Source organism: Arvicola amphibius, chromosome 11 (assembly GCF_903992535.2).
Source record: "Arvicola amphibius chromosome 11, mArvAmp1.2, whole genome shotgun sequence".
Classification (NCBI taxonomy): domain Eukaryota; kingdom Metazoa; phylum Chordata; class Mammalia; order Rodentia; family Cricetidae; genus Arvicola; species Arvicola amphibius.
Window position 1 is genome coordinate 17,727,787 of NC_052057.2, and position 18,947 is coordinate 17,746,733.

The 18,947-nt window shown below is 42.8% G+C and overlaps 1 protein-coding gene across 1 annotated transcript in view; it reads right to left on the minus strand.

Moving 5' to 3' along the window:
* Positions 1–18,947, minus strand: part of Arhgef26 (Rho guanine nucleotide exchange factor 26) — a 105,883-nt gene that overhangs the window by 38,480 nt on the left and 48,456 nt on the right. Inside the window, exons 6-7 of the mRNA XM_038346984.2 lie at positions 5,992–6,144; positions 2,244–2,373 (exon numbers count right to left, since the gene is read on the minus strand). Coding sequence (XP_038202912.1) covers positions 2,244–2,373; positions 5,992–6,144 — 283 coding nt within the window. The remainder of the gene's footprint in view (positions 1–2,243; positions 2,374–5,991; positions 6,145–18,947) is intronic.

Here is an 18,947-nt window from a genome sequence, read left to right on the forward strand (position 1 = left end):
ATAATCTGAAATACAGATGCATTAAATATGAAAATCCAAAATCCTGAACCTTTAAAAAGGCATACCGTTTTGACTGTCAGAACACCACAAATGGAGAACTCCACACCAGAAACTGTTTCATGCACACAATGACTAGATACATATAACTGCCTTTAGAATATGTATACAAGGTATGCTTGAGACACAAATGAATTCCATGTTTAGTTTTGGGCCCCATTCCATGACACCTCCTTATACAAATGAAAATATTCCAAAATTATTCAAACTGTAAAACACATCTTCCTGCAAGCATTCTCAATAAGGAACACTCAGCTTGTACATATAGCTTTGAAAGCTTGGGGAACCGAATGAATTGTTTTAAAATGTCTAACCACTTTGACAAATTTAAGTCAGTTTCCTAATGAATAAAGTTTAAGAGGCAGTGCTTGAAGCCGTCTGGGTTCTCACATGTGGGAAACAGATGAGGACAACAGTCGCCAGGGAGGGCAGAATGTGGCTAATAACTAGCAGGCCCCCGTGTCTTAACGACCAATGAATGCAGTCTGTAAATCTGGGAGTCTGGCAGTAGAACTGCTACATGAGAGATGTGCATCACATGTGGGCTTACAGTAATGATTCTTCCTTTCAAAATTGTGACCTGTTATAAAGAACGCATTTATACTACAAGCGATTCCTATGTGCACGTAAATTAGGCAAGGTTTTTAGAAATAATATTTATCTATATTATAAGTCATGTGTATATGAAATACTTCATATTCTGTTCTATTGTACTTTGAAAACTGTCCCCTTTAATGGATATAAAAGCAATATGAAAAATACTGGGTTATTTCCTTGAGGGCAGACATCCTTCCCTGGAATCTATATGATAAAAATGTACATAAAATTATGTGCCTACAATAATAATCTCAGAACCTCAAACATGGATTATGACAGAACAGCATAAAAAGCCTACTATGTAACCATGCTATCAATATCCAATATTGTGCAGTCTGTTGTGTTAGAAATAGGAATACCATTCTGGTCTCAAAATATGGTTTTGGTTGATTATTAATTAATGCATCCTATCTTTAGAGAGGATAAATACTGATCTAAAAAAATATATTCAGTTTTTTTGAAACTCCACGTTACACATTGGGCCAATGACGAACTGTATATAAGACTTACAAGATGATTTCTCCTATGGAAGCTGAGGTTGTATTAGTAGATCCTCCTAGTTAAATCCACCGATACTACACAGTGCTGTTGTGAGCCATGCATGTCTCAGACTGCTAAGCAGCTGTGACCATGTTCAAGCAGGAAAAAGTTTTCTAAACTACAGGAGTAGACAAAGTAGACTAAAGTAACTTCAAGAGGACAAAGGGAGGGATAATCAGAATTCTGAAATAACTGATAAAGCCGTCACACCGCTGTGGCAGAGTGAGAAGGTGACAATAGTATGTACTTTGCTGCACTGCACACCTCACTGTGTTGAGAGTATCTCAGCATCTTATGGTGGAATATCAACAATGGCAACTATACTTGCAATTTTACTCAACTATGTATCACACTGATAAATTTTCATCTCGTGTGTTGGTCTGTAAAATCAAATACCTAAGAACTGATACCAAGCCAATATAATGACCCAATTTAAAGTACATCTGTGACAAACTGTCCTAATTAGATCAAAAGACACTATTTGCCCACGGGCTAAGCAGGTCCTATCACAGGCCAGATGGTCTCCTCCCCCTTCGCTCAGCAGGCCTTGCCATTATTCAAAGTCAAAGGCTTCTTCCTCTAGGACTATTACCTAATACCGAAAGGATGTTGGGCTTTTTACCCTTTACACAATGCATGGTAGATACCAGTTCACACCTTATCATGCCAGGAGAAACTGGGCCCAAAGCATCTTGGAATGTTCAAGATGCAAGGGCCCGAAAACAAAGTGACTAGTCCAAGGTCTCATGCTTAGTGGTTCAGGCAGAAATGGAATCCAAGTCTCTTGACCTCAAAAAGCTAATGTCATTCCCATTCTAAAAAAGAGGGTAATGTAAGCAGGTTTCACCAAAGTGACCACACAAGTCTAAATTAATGATAAACTTCAGTGATCTCAGACATAGACAGACTTTCCAACCGAATAGCATCTTCTCAATGAAGGGGTTTTATAAAAGAGATATGCATCAATTTAAGCAGAATAACAGTGATTTAGTTACTAAGATTTGTAGCAACGAATATCCAGAGGACAAAGCCATCAAATCCTGCCTTACATCCATCAGCAGGGGAAGGCGAGTCACTCTCTGCATGGGGAGAATGAGGAAAGAGATCATGGGTAAGTTTCTGCAGTCTTCATGGGACTCAATCCGTGACAGTACTTCCTTAAAGGAGGGGTTGGTGGCTCTGTGGGGAGACAAAGCAGAAAAAAACTTCAAAATGTTTCCTTTGCAAGCTCAAAAGCAAACAAAAACACATTACCTAATACTGAGGTCAATTCTCACATTACCAATGATTCTTATATATAAGCCTAACATAAACGATAATACCCTGGTAAAGACAAGTGACTTTTCTATCTTTTATATTTAATGCTAAAAATAAAACATGGTACCCAATAATAATATTAATAACAAAATAAACATATGAATTAGATCTTTGTAAAATTGGGGTGTTAACAAGAGAACACAGGATTGTAATGGTGAATATGTCAATCATGAGTTAGCATGAACAGATCAGATCTCATACTTGATCACGTACAAAACACAGCCCATCAACATAATAATCAAGCTTCAAGCCACTGTTTTGGCCCTGGGCAGAGCCAAGAAAGAAATATTAAGAAGTTTAAATCCCCTGGAAGTAATGCCGCCCCCAATATAATAAGTCAGATCAGATCAAATTAGTTAATCCAAGTTTAATCTAAGCAAAAAAAAAAAAAAAAAAAAAAAAAAGCAACTCCTGGGAGACTCTTGGGAAGGCAGGGGAGGAATCCCATGGCAAATATGGCTGCCAGGTCTTATATAGCCTGTAGGCGTGGTCTTGAGCAGCACCAGGGAGGGGCTGATTTTTGACAGGCTTGTTCACAGGCTGTATTTGGAATGAGAGGAGTGAGACCAGAGTTTGGAATAGGGCCCCTAGCTGGAGATCCCCAACAAATATCACTTAGGCAAGATTTTTCAAGGGACGTTTGACCGTTCCAAAGATCATCTTTCTAACAAAGGAAACTCTTTTTTGTTTGTGTTCGCTTCATTGTTTGGGGGTTGTAGATTTTTTGGAGGGTGATGCTCTTTCAGGCTAACCTCCAGCTTGCAATCCTTCTGGATCCTTCCTTGGATTACAGACATGTCTAGCCAGGAAACCCTTGGGCCACATAAAGCGGAACATTTCTCTTCATCTCCCACTGAGTTGAAAACGGCCATGATACTGGCATATATCCATGTAGTGTTGCCAGATACTCCATACAGAATCTCAGTGGAGCTGTCTGTAGAACCTTAAAGGGGGATGAGGTGGAGAGTCCAAGAGAATGGCGCTCACAAAACTCTAACTGGAAATACACTTAGCAAAAAACAACAGAAAGAAATCAAACTGAATTTTTCTGACCTTGGTCCCACCTTTCTCCCCTGCTCCTGTGGTGGTCTGCAGCATCCACAGCCCTCTTCCCATGGGAAAGGAAGGCTGCAGAACCAACCACCGGACTGCAGAACTAGAGAGGAAGACAGAGCCCATCAGGACCATTTTATATATAAAAAAAAGTGACTGGAAATTCATTAGATGATGTGGGTTCAAGGCTACTAAAAATAAAGTGTGAAAGACCTAGAATAGCAAATTAAGAGAAATTACACAGAACTGTCTTATTTTCATTTTCTCATACTGGGAATTTTTAAGTATCCTTTCCTCAATAGTTTTCAAAAGATTTCTAGGAAATTAAAAAACAAACTTCAAGTAGGTTGCACCTACATCTCACACAGGTCCCAGGCTCCTCCCACGCCTGAAGGGTTCTGATCAAGACATCTGGGGTGGACTAGAGAATCTTGGTTGCTTGGGTTCTGAAGACTTCTGGGGTTTCTAACATGCGGAAGTAGAAAGTTACTGCACCAACCTTGAATTCCCCTAAAGATACAAATACTAATTTCCATGGGAAACCTCTCATGATGCTTTGATTAAGGTAATCTAGACAAAATCTATTTTTGAGAGTCATAGAATATAGATGCTGTAACTAATCATACACACACACATATACATATATATGTGTATGTATATATACATATTGTTTGCAAAACAAAATGAAAAGCAATGTCCACCCTAATTCAGGGCTTTTCTTTCAATCATGAACGTATATGTTCAGGTACAGAGCCCTAGCCCCGTGTGGGGTAAAAGCAAGTGAAGTGCAGGCAAATCTGGAGACATTTCTGGCATCAAGTGGGTAGGAGCCAGGTATTAGGCTAAATACCCTGCATCCCTGAGAAGCCACCACAACAGACTTACCAGGCTTTGAAATCCCCAAAGTACAAGTGAGCCCCTCTTCACATGGAAAACCTAATTACAACGCAGGCTGGGGTCTCCATGCTACCCATGTAGCATGACTGAAGAGGTGACAGGAAGACAGCATTATCTGCCTTCCTTACCAAGTTGGGAACAATCACTGTTACCAGGAAAACTGAGGTCTCCTTCCGGTTATTAGTCTTCACGAATAAAAGAATTTTAAAAAAATACTTGGAAGGAATTTCATAGGCAATTGTTAGTTTGAGAGAAAGATCCCGTGGGTAGGCAAGTGGAGATCTCAGCAGGTACTCGGGAGGACAGAGATGTGGAAGAGGAAGACAGAAAGTTACACCTTTGGCAATGGCAGTTGACAAGGAGTTGAGTTGTAAAAAGGTTGGCCCACAGAGTCTGGGTAAGCAGGCTTAGAAGTGCTAAGCCAAGGAGCTGAGTTTGGCGGGGGAGGGGGACAATATGTTTATAAACAGAAATACGAATAGCTTGTTAAGAAAGGGAAATGCTCCCAAGAGTGGGAACAGGTGAGCAGGGAAAGTGTTGAGCCTCCAGGGGAGTGATTCCTTTATAGGCCATTCATGCAAACAGCAGTTGCTCTCAAGTCTGTATCTGAAGAGCTGTTCTCACCCATGATGACTGTCACCCGAAACCCAGGTGGGGAAAGTTAACAGGCTCCCACTCCCAACAGCTCTTTTTCCATACGTTAATCTTGATGTTCTGGTCTCTAGGTCCCCATTCTCCTGACACATTGTCACCATCCCCTTAGCCTCTTCAAAGATCTCACACCTTGAGAGGCGTCATAAATGTCACTACTCTTAGGAAAGAGTGAGAGTAACAATAGCCAGGAAGTCCCAAACTGGGTTTATGGTGGACAATGACAGTATAAAAATAGCTACTTATGATAATTGGGGCCTCTAAAAATAACAAAGCAGTATATATAGAACACTTAACAACTGTTGATTCTCCAGTACCTCGGATCCAAACTCTCAATAATCTAAAAAGGAAAGACTGTGTGGCCAGAAACAGAATGCTGGGCTCCAGGTGGTGGCATAATTAAAATCTCTTTTTCTTCTGTTCTTTTAAACCCTCCCACAGCAAGCAGCTCAGCCCTATCTACCCAGGGATGGAGAAGAGGGATCCTGCCAGTCCTGTAAACAGTTTACAGAGGTTAGAATAGTAAGGGAAACCCTGGATCCTAGGGACTCGCCCTGGTCCACTTAAGAACCCCCTTTTGCCGTTTGGCAAACCACTTAATGGCCAGTTACTTGTTTAGAAAAGTGGGAGGTTGGGTGATGATGAGTCAAGTCTCTGGACAACGGAAGGGATGTGCAGGGGGGAGGGGGGCATGACTTCAGCGTACTTTAGGGAGAAAATTCTCCACCACATCCTCACTCGAAAAGTCACCCTCTTACACATCGCTCCAGGAGGACACAGTCTCCTAGGAGTCGTGTCTATGATTAATTAATCTCTATCAATGAGCTCTAATCAAAAGTAGGTTAGACGATCAAAACCCAAGCCTTCAACCCTGCTTACAGCAACTTCTGTAGCGTCCTCTGTTGGTAGACTTCATTGGTGCAGTATTTCACATAGGGGTCAAATGTGGACGCCGTGTGCTTTTCTACGATGTCACTTATATCGTCTATGAAGATGTTATTCTGATGTCTTGCTTCTAACTCTGTAAAGAATCTGGGAAAGAAAAAGAAAAATCATTTATACTTCTTCTTTTTTAAGAAATTTATTATAGATCCAGTGTTCATGTATCCCTGCAGGCCAGAAGAGGGCACCAAATCTCATTACAGAGTGTCGTGAGCACATATGGTTGCTGGGAATTGAACTCAGGATCTTTGGAAGAGCAGGCAAAGCTCTTAACCACTGAGCCATCTCTCCAGTCTGTATTTATACTTCTTTAAACTTTAAGAAATAACAATTATCTCCATGGAGGGTTTAAAAATAATAACAATACACAGTTTAAAATTTTTAAGTAAATTTTTGAAAATAAAACAATTCCCCCACAAAGAAAAAGCACTGAAAATTTTATCTGAATTTAAATCTATTGTGTAACAATATATATTGTATATAAATTATTGCCTTAAATTTTGTTCTTTAAACATAGATAATCCTGGATATTTCTCTGCTTTGGGAGACATTTTAAAAATAAACAGATTTTCCTATATCTTAAGAGCTCTCCCTGATGGAGCAGGGAGGGCCTTGCTTACAGATTATCCTGCCACTTACAGGAGAATGTAAAATGCGTTTTTGTAATCCCAGCACTGGGCAGGTAGGGGCAGGCAGGAAAATCAAGAGTACTGGTCAACCACTGAAACGCAGTGAGGCCCTGTCCCCAAACCAGACAAGAGGAGGAAATGGAAACACACACCCAAGCAAAAGATGACAAAATGAATCTGAAAGAATCCAATCTCACATGTCCCTACAAAATAAAAACCTTATCTTAAATACGTTAATAGGCACAGTATTTAATATGTTCACAACTTAATCAGGCTGCAATTCAGAGTAATCAGATCTTGTCTAGGAGACAGATGGAAGAGTAATTTAGGGTTGCCTGATTTAGTCATTACACACACGAGTATAACCACTGGTTATACAATCATTGTTAATGGTTCTTTTGGCTACTGTGACTGAATAGTCTCATCTAACTATCTGTTTGAAACTCTGCTTTCAACTCTTTGCGGGTATAACCGGGGAGACTGGAATTCAGTAGTAAGAGAATATCCACCAAGACAGGACCATGTACTACCAAGAACCAGCACAGAAGAATCTGGGTTATTCGCCAGGGAAAATTAAGTCACCAAATGAAAGCTGAGGAAAATGACCCTTCCCCCCTCAACACTCACAGTAGTGGCTGATGGGAAACATGGGGGCAATTACAACAAAGAAGAGTCATGGTAGAATTACAAAAAATAAAGGCTTCGTTTTCATTCCTAGATTTTTGAATACAACTCTTAAAACTCTTGGCATCTCCATGCCAACACATGTCTTTCATCTGATGCCGGCGAGGCACTTGGAGATTGGGGAAGCCTAGGTAGGTTCAGGAATTGTCAGCCTGCATCCTAGGCTGACAACTAGAAAAACCAAACCACCTTTATAAAGATGGAATTCTCAGGCCCTCTCTCCTCACAGCCAAGGCGGGAAGGAAGCTCATTCACCAAGTGCCTGTGGCCTATAATGCCTATCCAGTACCACCTTTACAAAGACCCTTAACAACAGGCTTCAGAGAGGGCCGGATGAACTGCGGTGCTGGGTAGGGCGTGGAAGCTGTGTCACCTGCCCCAACCCAGACACTAAGTATCTCTTCATTTGGTTCTCCCTGAAGTTCCTTCCTTCTTAATGAGCTAGTGATAATAGGAAAAATGCATTCATGTATTCTGTGGGCTGCTCTAGCAAGCCAGCCGCCAAGAAAGGGAGGAGGTTTGAAGGAACCCCTGACTTGGTAGCTATGTAGGGCAGAGGGCGTGATAATGGGGAGACCCAGTGCAAACTCCAAAGGTGAAGTCACTATAGGTGAGGAGGCTTTGAGTTGCTCAGTCATCCCTGAAAAGAGGACAATACAGTGGAAGGAGAGGAGAGAGAGCCATGTGGCTACAGTCTCTCATTCAGGAAATGGGGAGTTTATGGGGCTGAAATGCAAACCACAGAATAAATAGGCAGAGAGAGACGCCTGCGGAGCAGATGAGAGCCGCGCTGCAAAGGTTTGGCTGTGTGTGACCTCAAGAAGGACTAGAGAGGGGAACCAGAAAGTCATCAATCATAGTCAGAAGTGGGACAGAGGGAAGTGACAAGACAGATGGCCAGCAGGCCAGGAAGGTGGACCCAAGACAATACAGAGAGGGAGCACAGATTGGGCAACAATTTGGAGGTAAATCGAAAAAAAAAAACTGAGATGCTAGAGGAAGACGCTAAGGTTTCTGAGAGAGGGTGCAGAGCAGGTGGCTCATTAAACCCTGAATGGAGACAGGAGCTTCAGGGGGAAGGAGAAGCAGCGAGGAAGCTATTCATTTCGCCGGGGTGATTTCTAGGGGACAGCTGAAAACACACATCTGTGAGAAATCGGAGGAACTGGAATTCTAGGCACAGCAGAGCTAGGACCGGTGCATTTTTAGCTGATTTCACATAAATGCAAATACATGTGATTTATTTGAATCCAACCGCTGCAAGAAAATATTCCAAGAAAACTGATAAAAGAAGCTACTGTAAGTAATCACCATGCAAACCCAGGATAAACATATCTAACAGGTGAATAACCTTCAGAGCTTTTTGCCTTATGCAGTCGTCCTGAAGAATGCAACCGCTAAGCAAAAAACAGTACCTTCCCTAGTGAAAAAGAAAATCTCATTTATTACTTGAGAAAATTTGCCAAAATGCAGAATTAAAAACAAGGTACTAATGAAATATCTGTTCATGTGACTTACTTTAATACAGTATAAGCCAAGCTATATTCCATTTGTTTTCGCATTAGCATAATAAGGACACAATTTAAGGCTTTCGGTATTAGAAGACCTGTTGGTTATTTGGAAAACCTGCATACTCTGCTGATCAAGCTGAGCGGCAAGAAGACCAATATACTTCTGAAGAAAGAGTTGCCATCTCAGTAACCGGGAAGGCTGGTGATCCAAACCAAATATGGAGCCAACGAGAAAGCACTGAAGTTCTGAATGAAACAGGACCAGGTTCAAGAAGCAATCTGGCAGACAGCTCTGAAATGGGAATTTGGACTTTGGCTCTATGAAGTTTCTTCCTTCTGCAACAATACCACATTCTTCCCGCCTTACAAGCACCACCAGCCAGACTGTTTTACAACCTAACTAAGCTGTAGAACCACCCCACCACCACCACCAACACAAACAGCACTGACAGTCCACACCACAGAAGTCACCAGGGGGTCAAAGGAATCTCCACCAAACACCTCCCTGGCCACAAACCTATCTCGCCTGCCCATGTGGCTCTTAGCACACCATCACCAGAGCACTTCACTCTGCCCGATTCCTCCAGTGCTTTCAAAGACAGTAGCCAGGCTGCAGTTCCTCAGCCAAGAGTCGGATTTGCCGAGCTCAGTGGTGCAGTGGGTAGGAGTTCCCAAGGACTCAATTAAAGAATCTGTTGAAGAAAGACCGATGCAAAACATACCGCTGGTGCATAATCCATCCCTCAACATTCCCCAGAACTCCGGGACTGGATTTTCTTCACCCTTGCCAGGTTGTGCTCTTCTATGGGGCACTACATTGAGCAGGAAACAAATTCAAGGGTAACATAGTTCCTTGGATGCACAGTGCCTGTGCTTACTTTAGCTCCCTTTGCCCTTGTCGAATAGGTAAGATCGACTATGAATGAGGCGTAGCAGCGGCCTGCAGCCCACTACCAACCAATAGACTTCTTAATGAAATCATGAACTTTGCAGGCAAATGGGTAGAACTGAAAATTATTTTACCAAGTGAGGTAACCCAAACCCAGAAAGACAAAACACCATATGCCCTCTCTTATTTGTGGATCCCAGCTCCAAATCCTTAGATTTGAGTATAATAAATGAAACACCCAAAGAAGTCAGGCAAATGGGGACTGTGGTGGGGGTTGGGGAACATGGTAAGGAGAGAGAGCTCTAGAAAGAAGACTAATAGGAGGCAGGCCTATGAACCTGGATGAGATAAGAGGAAAATAGAGGGCTTTAATTTATGAGGAAGGGGAAAAGGTAATACAAGGAAAAGGGGGAAAAATAGAAAGGATGTTTAAAAGATCCATAGGGCTACATCATATAAGCTTAATTCTAAAAGTGTGTGTGTGCGTGCGTGCGTGCGTGCGTGTGTGTGTGTGTGTGTGTGTGTGTGTGTATTGAGGCACACCCACATTGGTGAGGCTCAATCCAAGCTAACTAATCATGGACACATGTACTGGACACAATACTAAATGGAGGTGGGAGTACTTTTGTGATACACACACATACACACATATACATGATGTGAAGACAATATCAAGGAGGCTCAGCCTCCAGGGGAGGATTGCAGCCCACAATGGGAGTGAGTCCTAGACCAGAAAGAATGAGCACAGGCTCACAGTGTCCTGTGGAATTTCCCAGGAACCATTCTTTGCCCCTCTTTGCCCCTTGCAACCCTTCGCTTTGCCCGGTGACTCCATACTCATGTCTCAGATTATATCCCATATGCTACAGGCAGCCATCTCCAACTCAGCTGGGCTGGTCATGCTCCCTGTCTTCTACTATTCTTCACTCTTCCTGCTGCGATCACAGCTAAATATTTTATAATTTCTATTTCCTTCTGTCTGACTCAAATCAGAGGGGGAAGTGTTGTTTTGCTGTGTTCACTGTTATATACACAAGACCTGCAGTTAGGTACCTTGAATTTTGAAGACAGTCAGTATTTCATAAGCATATAAATAGAGAATAAATATAATTTATTGTTTTAAATTGGACTTAATGTAAAGATGAAATCTACCCCCCCCCCTTTTTTGCTTTGTTATTTTACCAAGAATGTGCTAGGCTTAGAGAACAAAACAGAAAGTAAATCAAGTCAGCACACATTTATTGACTGTGGCAAGTTGGGCTCTCAGAACTACCTAGAAGTAGTTACGGCCATCACTAAAAACGCAAACTGGATGCAGTTCTGCCCACCACCAAAGATGCAAGACTCCCAGCACAAGTTTTTACAGTCATATCAAACTGAGACACAGTGAAACCCTGGGCAGCCCAAGTTTCTTAGGTGCAAGCTCTGCTTTCTGAATAACCTGCCTGACCAGCCCTTCTTCACCAGTCTAGGAAGGGTGCCAGCAAGGCTGGGCAGCCCAACTCTGGAGGAATCACAAGTGGAGTTCTGGCATCCATCAGCACTGTCTTGTGTCCCTGGAATGGCATCCTTCAAAGGACGTTTCCTACACTAACATCTGTCTTCCTGAAGCAAACCCAGGTCACTCCTGAACTTCTTCACATCACTGAGCTGTCTGTCAATCTAAGAATCTAAGCTTTCTGTCACTTTCATCTGGTGACAGTGGCTCACCAGGCAGGATCATAGTCAGTCAGGATGAAAGCATAGAACACATCAGGCAGTCTCTGCATACCCAAGTTGCTGTTATATAATGTAATATCTTCTCTAAACACAAATATTTCATCACCTATGTGCTCCTCAGTACTCTTACAGAATCGCCAAAACATTCTGTACTCCATCAAAATGAATTTATATTCTGTTATAGATAAGTAAGACACATACACACACATGCACACACACACATTTCTTTAAATATCATTAGGTATATATGATTATGCTGGTTTCAATGACAAGTGTCAGTTTGGTTTAACACACCAGACTGAGGACAGCAAGCATGGAAGGAACTGCTGCCACCAACCCACAAGAGTCATTATTAAGGGACTGAGGGGCTCTGTCCAGGTATAAAACCTGGATTCTAGGTAGCCATTATCAGTCAATCCAAATCAAAGACAAAGATCATATCCATCACCAGACTAAGGCTGAGAAAGTAATGTGTTGGTTCTAGAAAAATATGGGGCTGCCACATCTCAATCAGAGTATCTTATAGTTTGAAATGGAAAAGGTTTAAAGAGGTTTCCCCTCACTAAAGAGACAGACAGATACACACACACACACTCTTGCCCATCTGGTGCTTGAGTGTGTGTGTGTGTTTCTGTCTATCTTCTTACACTCTTTTTCAGATTTTTATTTTGACTCTAAACTGATAATAAAATAATAAAGGTGAAACTTTAAAGTGGTTCAGAATAAGAAAAATGTTCTCAAAGAAGTTCTCAGAAACAAAAAGAAAAACTGCCTCAGTGACTTGCATTCCCACTTTATTTTATGTGTTTTCTGTGTATGGGCCGGCATGTGTCATATGTGTATGGTATATTTTGTGAATGCACCCAAATCGGTCTACATTGGGTGGCTTTATCATTCTCCACTGTATTTGAGACAGCATCTCTCATTGAACCTGGGGTTCACCCAGTGACTAGACTGGCTAGCAGCAAATCCTAGGAACCTGTCAGCTCTGGGATTATGGTGCATGCTGACACTACTACCATTTCCAGCTTTTCACAGAAGTGCTAGGTATCTGAACTCAGGCCTTTATGTTTGAGCACTGAGTCTTTTCCCAGCTCCGCATTCCCATTTTAATAGCTACTGCTTACTCTGCTAAAATCTCTAGGCTATGTTTTGTTCCAATTCTTTTTTTAAAGTTTACTTTAATCTATGAGCGCACGTTTATGAGGGTGTGCCACAGGCATGCAGGTACCCAGGAGGGCAGAAGAGAGGCTCAGATTCTCTAGAGCTGGAGTCACAAGAGGTTGGGAGCCGCCTGATATAGGTACTGGGAATCCAACTAGGTTCCCCTGGAAAAAAATGGCAAGTGCTTTTAACTACCAAGCCATCGCTCCAGCCCTCTAGGAATTCTGATAATTTTGTTAAGACTTTTAAGATGTGTCTGAATTGTGTGAACACACCACGGAGGTCTATATCAGATATCTTTATCATGTTCCACTGTAGCAAGAAAAGAGAAAAGACTGAGGCAAAAGAGGCAAGCCAGGTGCTGATCAAAGGGCTGCTTATCCATTACGCGGTGCAGTTCAAAGCTTAGGTTTAAATCCAGGTCCTTACAGTAAAGTTCAGTTTGCAAAACCCCACCCCCCACCCCCACCCCCGGGCGGCAAAGTCCACAGAAAGGTGTGAGTCAAGGCTGGAAGAGGAGGGGTGAAGACTACAAAACCCAGGTGTCCCGGAAGCTCCCACAGCAGTCAAAGTTCAAATTAGTCCATACATTCAGGGATGACTTATGTTCTAAAAGGAATATACACAGGACCATATAACTACGGCAGTATTCTGAAAGTCCTTGAAACTCAATGCCATTCAGTTTTTACTTAAAAGTCAGAATGCAAAGTACTTGTCATCTGAAACTTCTTCATGAGAAAGTACACACAAAAAAAAAATTGCTGGTTCCCATGGCAACTTTTGTACATACTTGCACCTAGTGTTCCGTGCTGGTCCAGTCATGCATATTCTAATTTCTTCTGGGGGAAAAAAAAAAAGGATAAACTATAAGAAGAACACAAATCACGTGGTAACACTCTTATTAAATGTCCTTAGGAGAGAGGGAAGCCTGGGTGGCTCTGGGTTGTTAGGAAGTTTTCCAGTTTCTGATTTTTCTCCTTAATATCCATTGCCATAATTAAAGCCTTGCTCCCACAGATATACACGACAATGAAGAAGTAGACCAGCCATGTGCGGCTCAGGCAATGTCTAGGACCTAAGAAGAAGGAATGCTCCGAGAACATGCTAAATGACTTCAACTAGAACTTTCCAAGGAGAGCAATAGCAACCATCCATACCAAGCAAGCACCTATCAGAGGTAGCTTAACGGCTATGGTCAAATATGAGGGTCCTGTGCCTGGGGCGGCCGGGAGTGAGGCAGCGCTGAGAGGCTGAGAGGCTCAGCTCCTAAGCTGCCCTCATCTCCCTACACCGCATCCGCGATGAACGATGAGGCTCTCCCCCAAAGACAAGACTTCCAATTCCATCCTAGCAAAGTCCCTCAGAATCCCCCAAAGTAGAACAGGTTTACTACCTCAGAAAGGCTGTTTCCTTTTAGTGGGCAGTGGCTACAAAAAGAGTCGTGACCTTTTCGCCTTGGCTGCCTGGAAGGACACCAGCTGTGTTTAATCCTCGCTGGAGGCGACTCCCTGGGGAGAGGTGGCTTGGTGTGTTTGCTGTCTAGGTCCCTGCTGTGTTTTCCACTTCCCACTTTAACAGACTTATGTATGTGCACAGGCTGTGGACAGTAAGTTGCCTGAAGCTCTCCACGGGTACAATTGGGGGTATAAATTAAAAGCAAACTAGGCAAACGAAGGTTCTTGTCGGCTGCCTGGAAAGACTGCTAACAGGCTGGAACGAAGTGAAATAAAACAAACAGAAAGGGCCTCCATGCCAATGGCTTCTTTCCTTTGCAGGTTGGCCATTCTGGGATGAAATTACCATAGGAAAGACCTCATGCTCTCTGAGCACTACACCGAGATCCCTTGGAGGCTGTATATACAAATATTTTAAATTGCAATTTAATCATCGGGCACAAAATAACATGTAACATCAACTCCAAGTTTTTTTTTTTCATTGAAATTTTCATGCTTTACACTCCAAGCCTATCGTCCTAAAGAGCCGAGACTTTAAATACCCCGGCTCGGGCACCTGAGCTGTCAACTTGAAGGAAAAATAATCCACTGTCTGCAAAAGGGAAACAGAATTGCCAGGCTTCACTGCATTTCAGAGCTGCTCCGGCTTAAGAGGCAGCCAGCTCCTGCTTGCCCATTTCACAGCCAGCCGTCTCCTTAGACTTTCAAAGCCCTCCTTTTCAGATGTCTACTAAGGCGGGCTAGCCAAGTACCAGAAACATGGGATTTGTGGTGAATGCAACTTCTTGCCCAATTCAGGAAAAACAATAAATTCCCATTTCTTATTGAAGCCAAACAAGCAACGGAGCACAGAAATCTGAATCAACTATCTCCAGGCCTGGTACAGCCATCGGCTTTCAGAAGTCAACTGGCAATCGGGAGAGGAACGAAACAAGTCGGGAGGAAAAGACCCAGTAACCCAGCAGAGCCTGCTGGGAAGGAGTGAGAAGAGGCGAGGCGGTGACTACCACCGAGTACAAACTCAAAACCCAGGTCAGGCATTCTGCTCTCTCATCTCAGCCTTCATGTTCTCCTTTCCCTTGGGTGCTGATGCCCAGAACCCTCTTACTATGGAAGGATACTGAACAGGAGGCTTATACCAGGAGGCTTATAAGAGATGAGGCTTCCGGGGAAAGGCCATGCTGCAGGTGATCCACTGCTTACAATACAGCAAGGCTAATTAATTAGCCTGTCTTCAGTGTAGGCCCCTAAAGCCAAACCACGGGGCTCAAATCCCAGCTTGTCTTTTACTACCCATGAAACCCTAGCAACTTAAATCCACATCTCAGGGTCCCTTATTTCCCCATTTATAAAATGGAATGATCACATGCTTCTCAGGACTAAACACTATCAGGTAAATATAACACGCCCCCACTCCCACACAAAACCACACGAGTTACAGATGAAACCCTATCAATTAATTCTCTTCCCTTCCCAGCCTACTCAGTTCAAGGATGGTAAGTCTCTTCTTCTCTATTTCTAGAAATCAAATAGGGGCAGACAGAGAGAATCCTGACATCTTGTCTTATCAAAGAAAGGCTGCTGTGAATATTACTTAACAAAGTATAAGTGTGCTGCACTTGTTTATGCTGTGTTGGTTTCATTATGTAAAGACATGTTGCTGTTTTACCTTGCCTGCCTAAGTCACCTGACTGGTCTAATGAAAAGTTGAAGAGCCAATAGCTAGGCAGAAGAGGATAGGTGGGACTGGTGGGCAGAGCCAAAGTGCAAGGGAGGAGCTAAGGAGACCAGTCACCAGCATCATAGGGTGCATGCTGAAAGGAAGAGGGAGCGCCTTGGCTTGTTAGTTTCCACGAGCCTAAGGAATTCCTCTCAGAAGAACGGACCCAAGAACATGAAAACCTGGAACACAAAAGCTTACACACAAATGTTCACAGCAGCAAATTATAGTAGCAGAAGGAGAAACAGCCCAATACCCAGGAACTCGTGAATGCATAGGTAAAATATGGCAAGTTTATTAGCAGTAAAACGAAGTATTGGAACAAGTGTGTCATGGCTGACTTTGAAAAGACTGTGTTAGTAGATGAAGCTACTCACGGAGGACCACAATCATGTGGCTTCGCTAATATGAAATGCCCAAACAGAAAAGAAGCCAGAAGCTGCCTAGCACTCGGGAAATTCGGGGCAAGTGGAGAAGGCATGTTAGTGAGCACAGCATTCATTTCTGAGAAATGAAAAAAAAAAAAGAAAAAAGTGATTGTGACGGTTGCACAATCTGCGAATACAACAGAAAAAATAGTGAGTTATGTGATTGAAGTGGGATATTTGTATAGTACATCAATTACTCTCTCAACAGAGAGAGTGCTTCAGTAAAGAAGACCAGAAAATACAGACAGGGACAAGAGCTGAAGTCAGCTACTTCTGTTCATATACAGAAGCCTCCTTTCTGTTGCCCAGATGGCACATGTAGTGTGTGCTTCATTTCCTTGCAATGGACTCCTATGAACCCACAACAAGCAACAAAGGAGAGCTGTTCTTCTTGAAGCAGGGTCAGGAGGCCCCAACCCAGTTGTTTGCCTTCTCTGACACCCAGACTAGCAGACATGAAAGTGCCTCTAGGCTCATGGGATGCAGTCTGAAGCTGTTCCACACATCCCCAACGCTGAGATACGTGGGAATGCCAAGCATGTTTGTAAGGAAGTCAGCCAAGAGTCCTGTCATGCCCGGGAACTGGAGACTGTATGTCCTCACAGAAGCCAGCCTCATTCCAGTGAGTGTAGCCCTTCAACCTAAGACACAGCTGTGAGCCTTCAACTCAACCACCAGTGAGACCAGTGTCAGGAAAACCGGATGCATTTATAGAAAGTTGGGCAAGGTGGCTTCTATACCTCCTCACAGGCTTTCTGAGAGCTTCTTCAGTGGATGTGACATAGTCTAGACATAGTGCTAAAATGTTGAGAAAAGTCTCTTTCATATCCCAGTCTTATGAAGTATTTGAGCATAATCAAGGTCCTGGCAACATTTAACTTCAACAATGGTGGGGTTTTGAATTGCAAACTAGCTTACCTCCTCCATTAGAGATAAATCCATAGGATGGATCCTCTTAAATATGCATTTCCTGCTTCATGACCTCATTTTATAAGCCTTAAAAAAATGAATGTCACTTTTGTTTGATCGCTCTTTTATCTATAACCCTTTCCTTCTCTTACTCCTTTAGTTAAACCCTGGCCCCAAAGCACACAGGCTCTTTGCGCTATGCCCAATCCCCCACCCTGCTCTGACCCACTTTCCCAGTTCTATTGACACCTTGCCTTCTAAAATCTTCTCTGTAGTCATCTTATTTCCCTCTGAACAACAGGATAACCCGTGTTTCCCAATCTCATTCCTAACTACGAGTTTCTAACCACAAACCACCCAGTGAGGCCTGTGGACACAAACCTTAGCTGGCTTCCTTCCTACTCTTAGTCACTTAATGTAGGCCAGTCTAAACACCCGGAACTAGCTAAATCATCATGGACTCTTATCTTCTTGAGGATGCTAAGGAGGGCCATAGCAGATCGCCATGGCTGTATCATTCACAAGGATACAAAGTGCTTGGTCCGAGGCAAGGTGATCATTTATAGCTTGTGAGCAGTTTGCCATTACCCAGTTTCACTGATGTTTCTACATCTCATATCTTGATGTCAACAACCTGGAGAAAGCTTGTCTGGACTTCAACACATTCATGCACACACACACACACACACACACACACACACGCACACACACACTTTACATTTGGTCCCTTCTCCACCAAAACATAGTCCCAGTGCACTTTCCATTCTCACCCTCTGCCACTGGAGGAGCTGGCCCTAGCCAGTAGTAAGAACTGGAGAAAAGACAAAGAAACCACCTGCTTGTCATTTACTTGCGAGGGCTGCCCTAGAGTCCTTCAGGAGGGATGGAGGTAGGTATGTCTGTGTGAGGGAGGGGGCAGCGAACACGACTGGGTAGCTGGATGATAAGATTCAGTACCTGCTAGCATGTGTTGAGGCTCTTGTTACTGGCAGTTCTTTCTTCTCTCAAACATAAGATTCTGAAAATATCTTGGGACCCGTGCTAACAAAGCCAGCATGAACCTGAACTAACAATTCTCCACTATTATACCTGATAGCTATACCTTGTATAGTGTTTATTTTCCATGTGGATATCGACATATCCAACTGTTAAACAGTATCATTTCTAAGTGCTTTCCTTAGAGTCCATTAGAACCAGGCAAAAGAAACACACGCTGGTTTCTTTCTCAAATAAAACAGGATAAGATAAAACAAAAGCCAACACATGTGAATATTTTTTCATTTGGGTCTAGAGGAAGAGGATTAAAAGCCTAGTTCAATGACAGAGAACAGTTTTCTCATCTGGGCTATACAGGAGCAATGAAAAGCACTTGTCTTAACTAGGGCTTCAGATTTTACAAACTGTAATTTCAAAAAGGTTGTTTTCTTTTACAAATCTCCAGATTTATGTAAATTAATTCTTTGAGGAACTTTTTATTAAAGCTAATTAAAGGTTTATGGGAGAAAAATAAAAGAGGGAAGGTTTATTTCTGTGGGAAGCCAGGGAACTATTAAGCTTTTATTTTTAATCGATTTATTTTTATGTACGTGTATGGGTGTTTTGCCTGCATGTATGGCTGTGTACCATGTACCTGTATCTGCAGAGACCAGAAGAGGGTAGCAGATTACCCTGGAATTGGAGTTTCAGAGGGTTGTGAGTCACCACATGGGTGCTGGGAATCAAACAGCAAGTGCTTTTAACCACCCGGCCATCACCCCAGCCCATGAAACAATCATGTTTCAGGTTA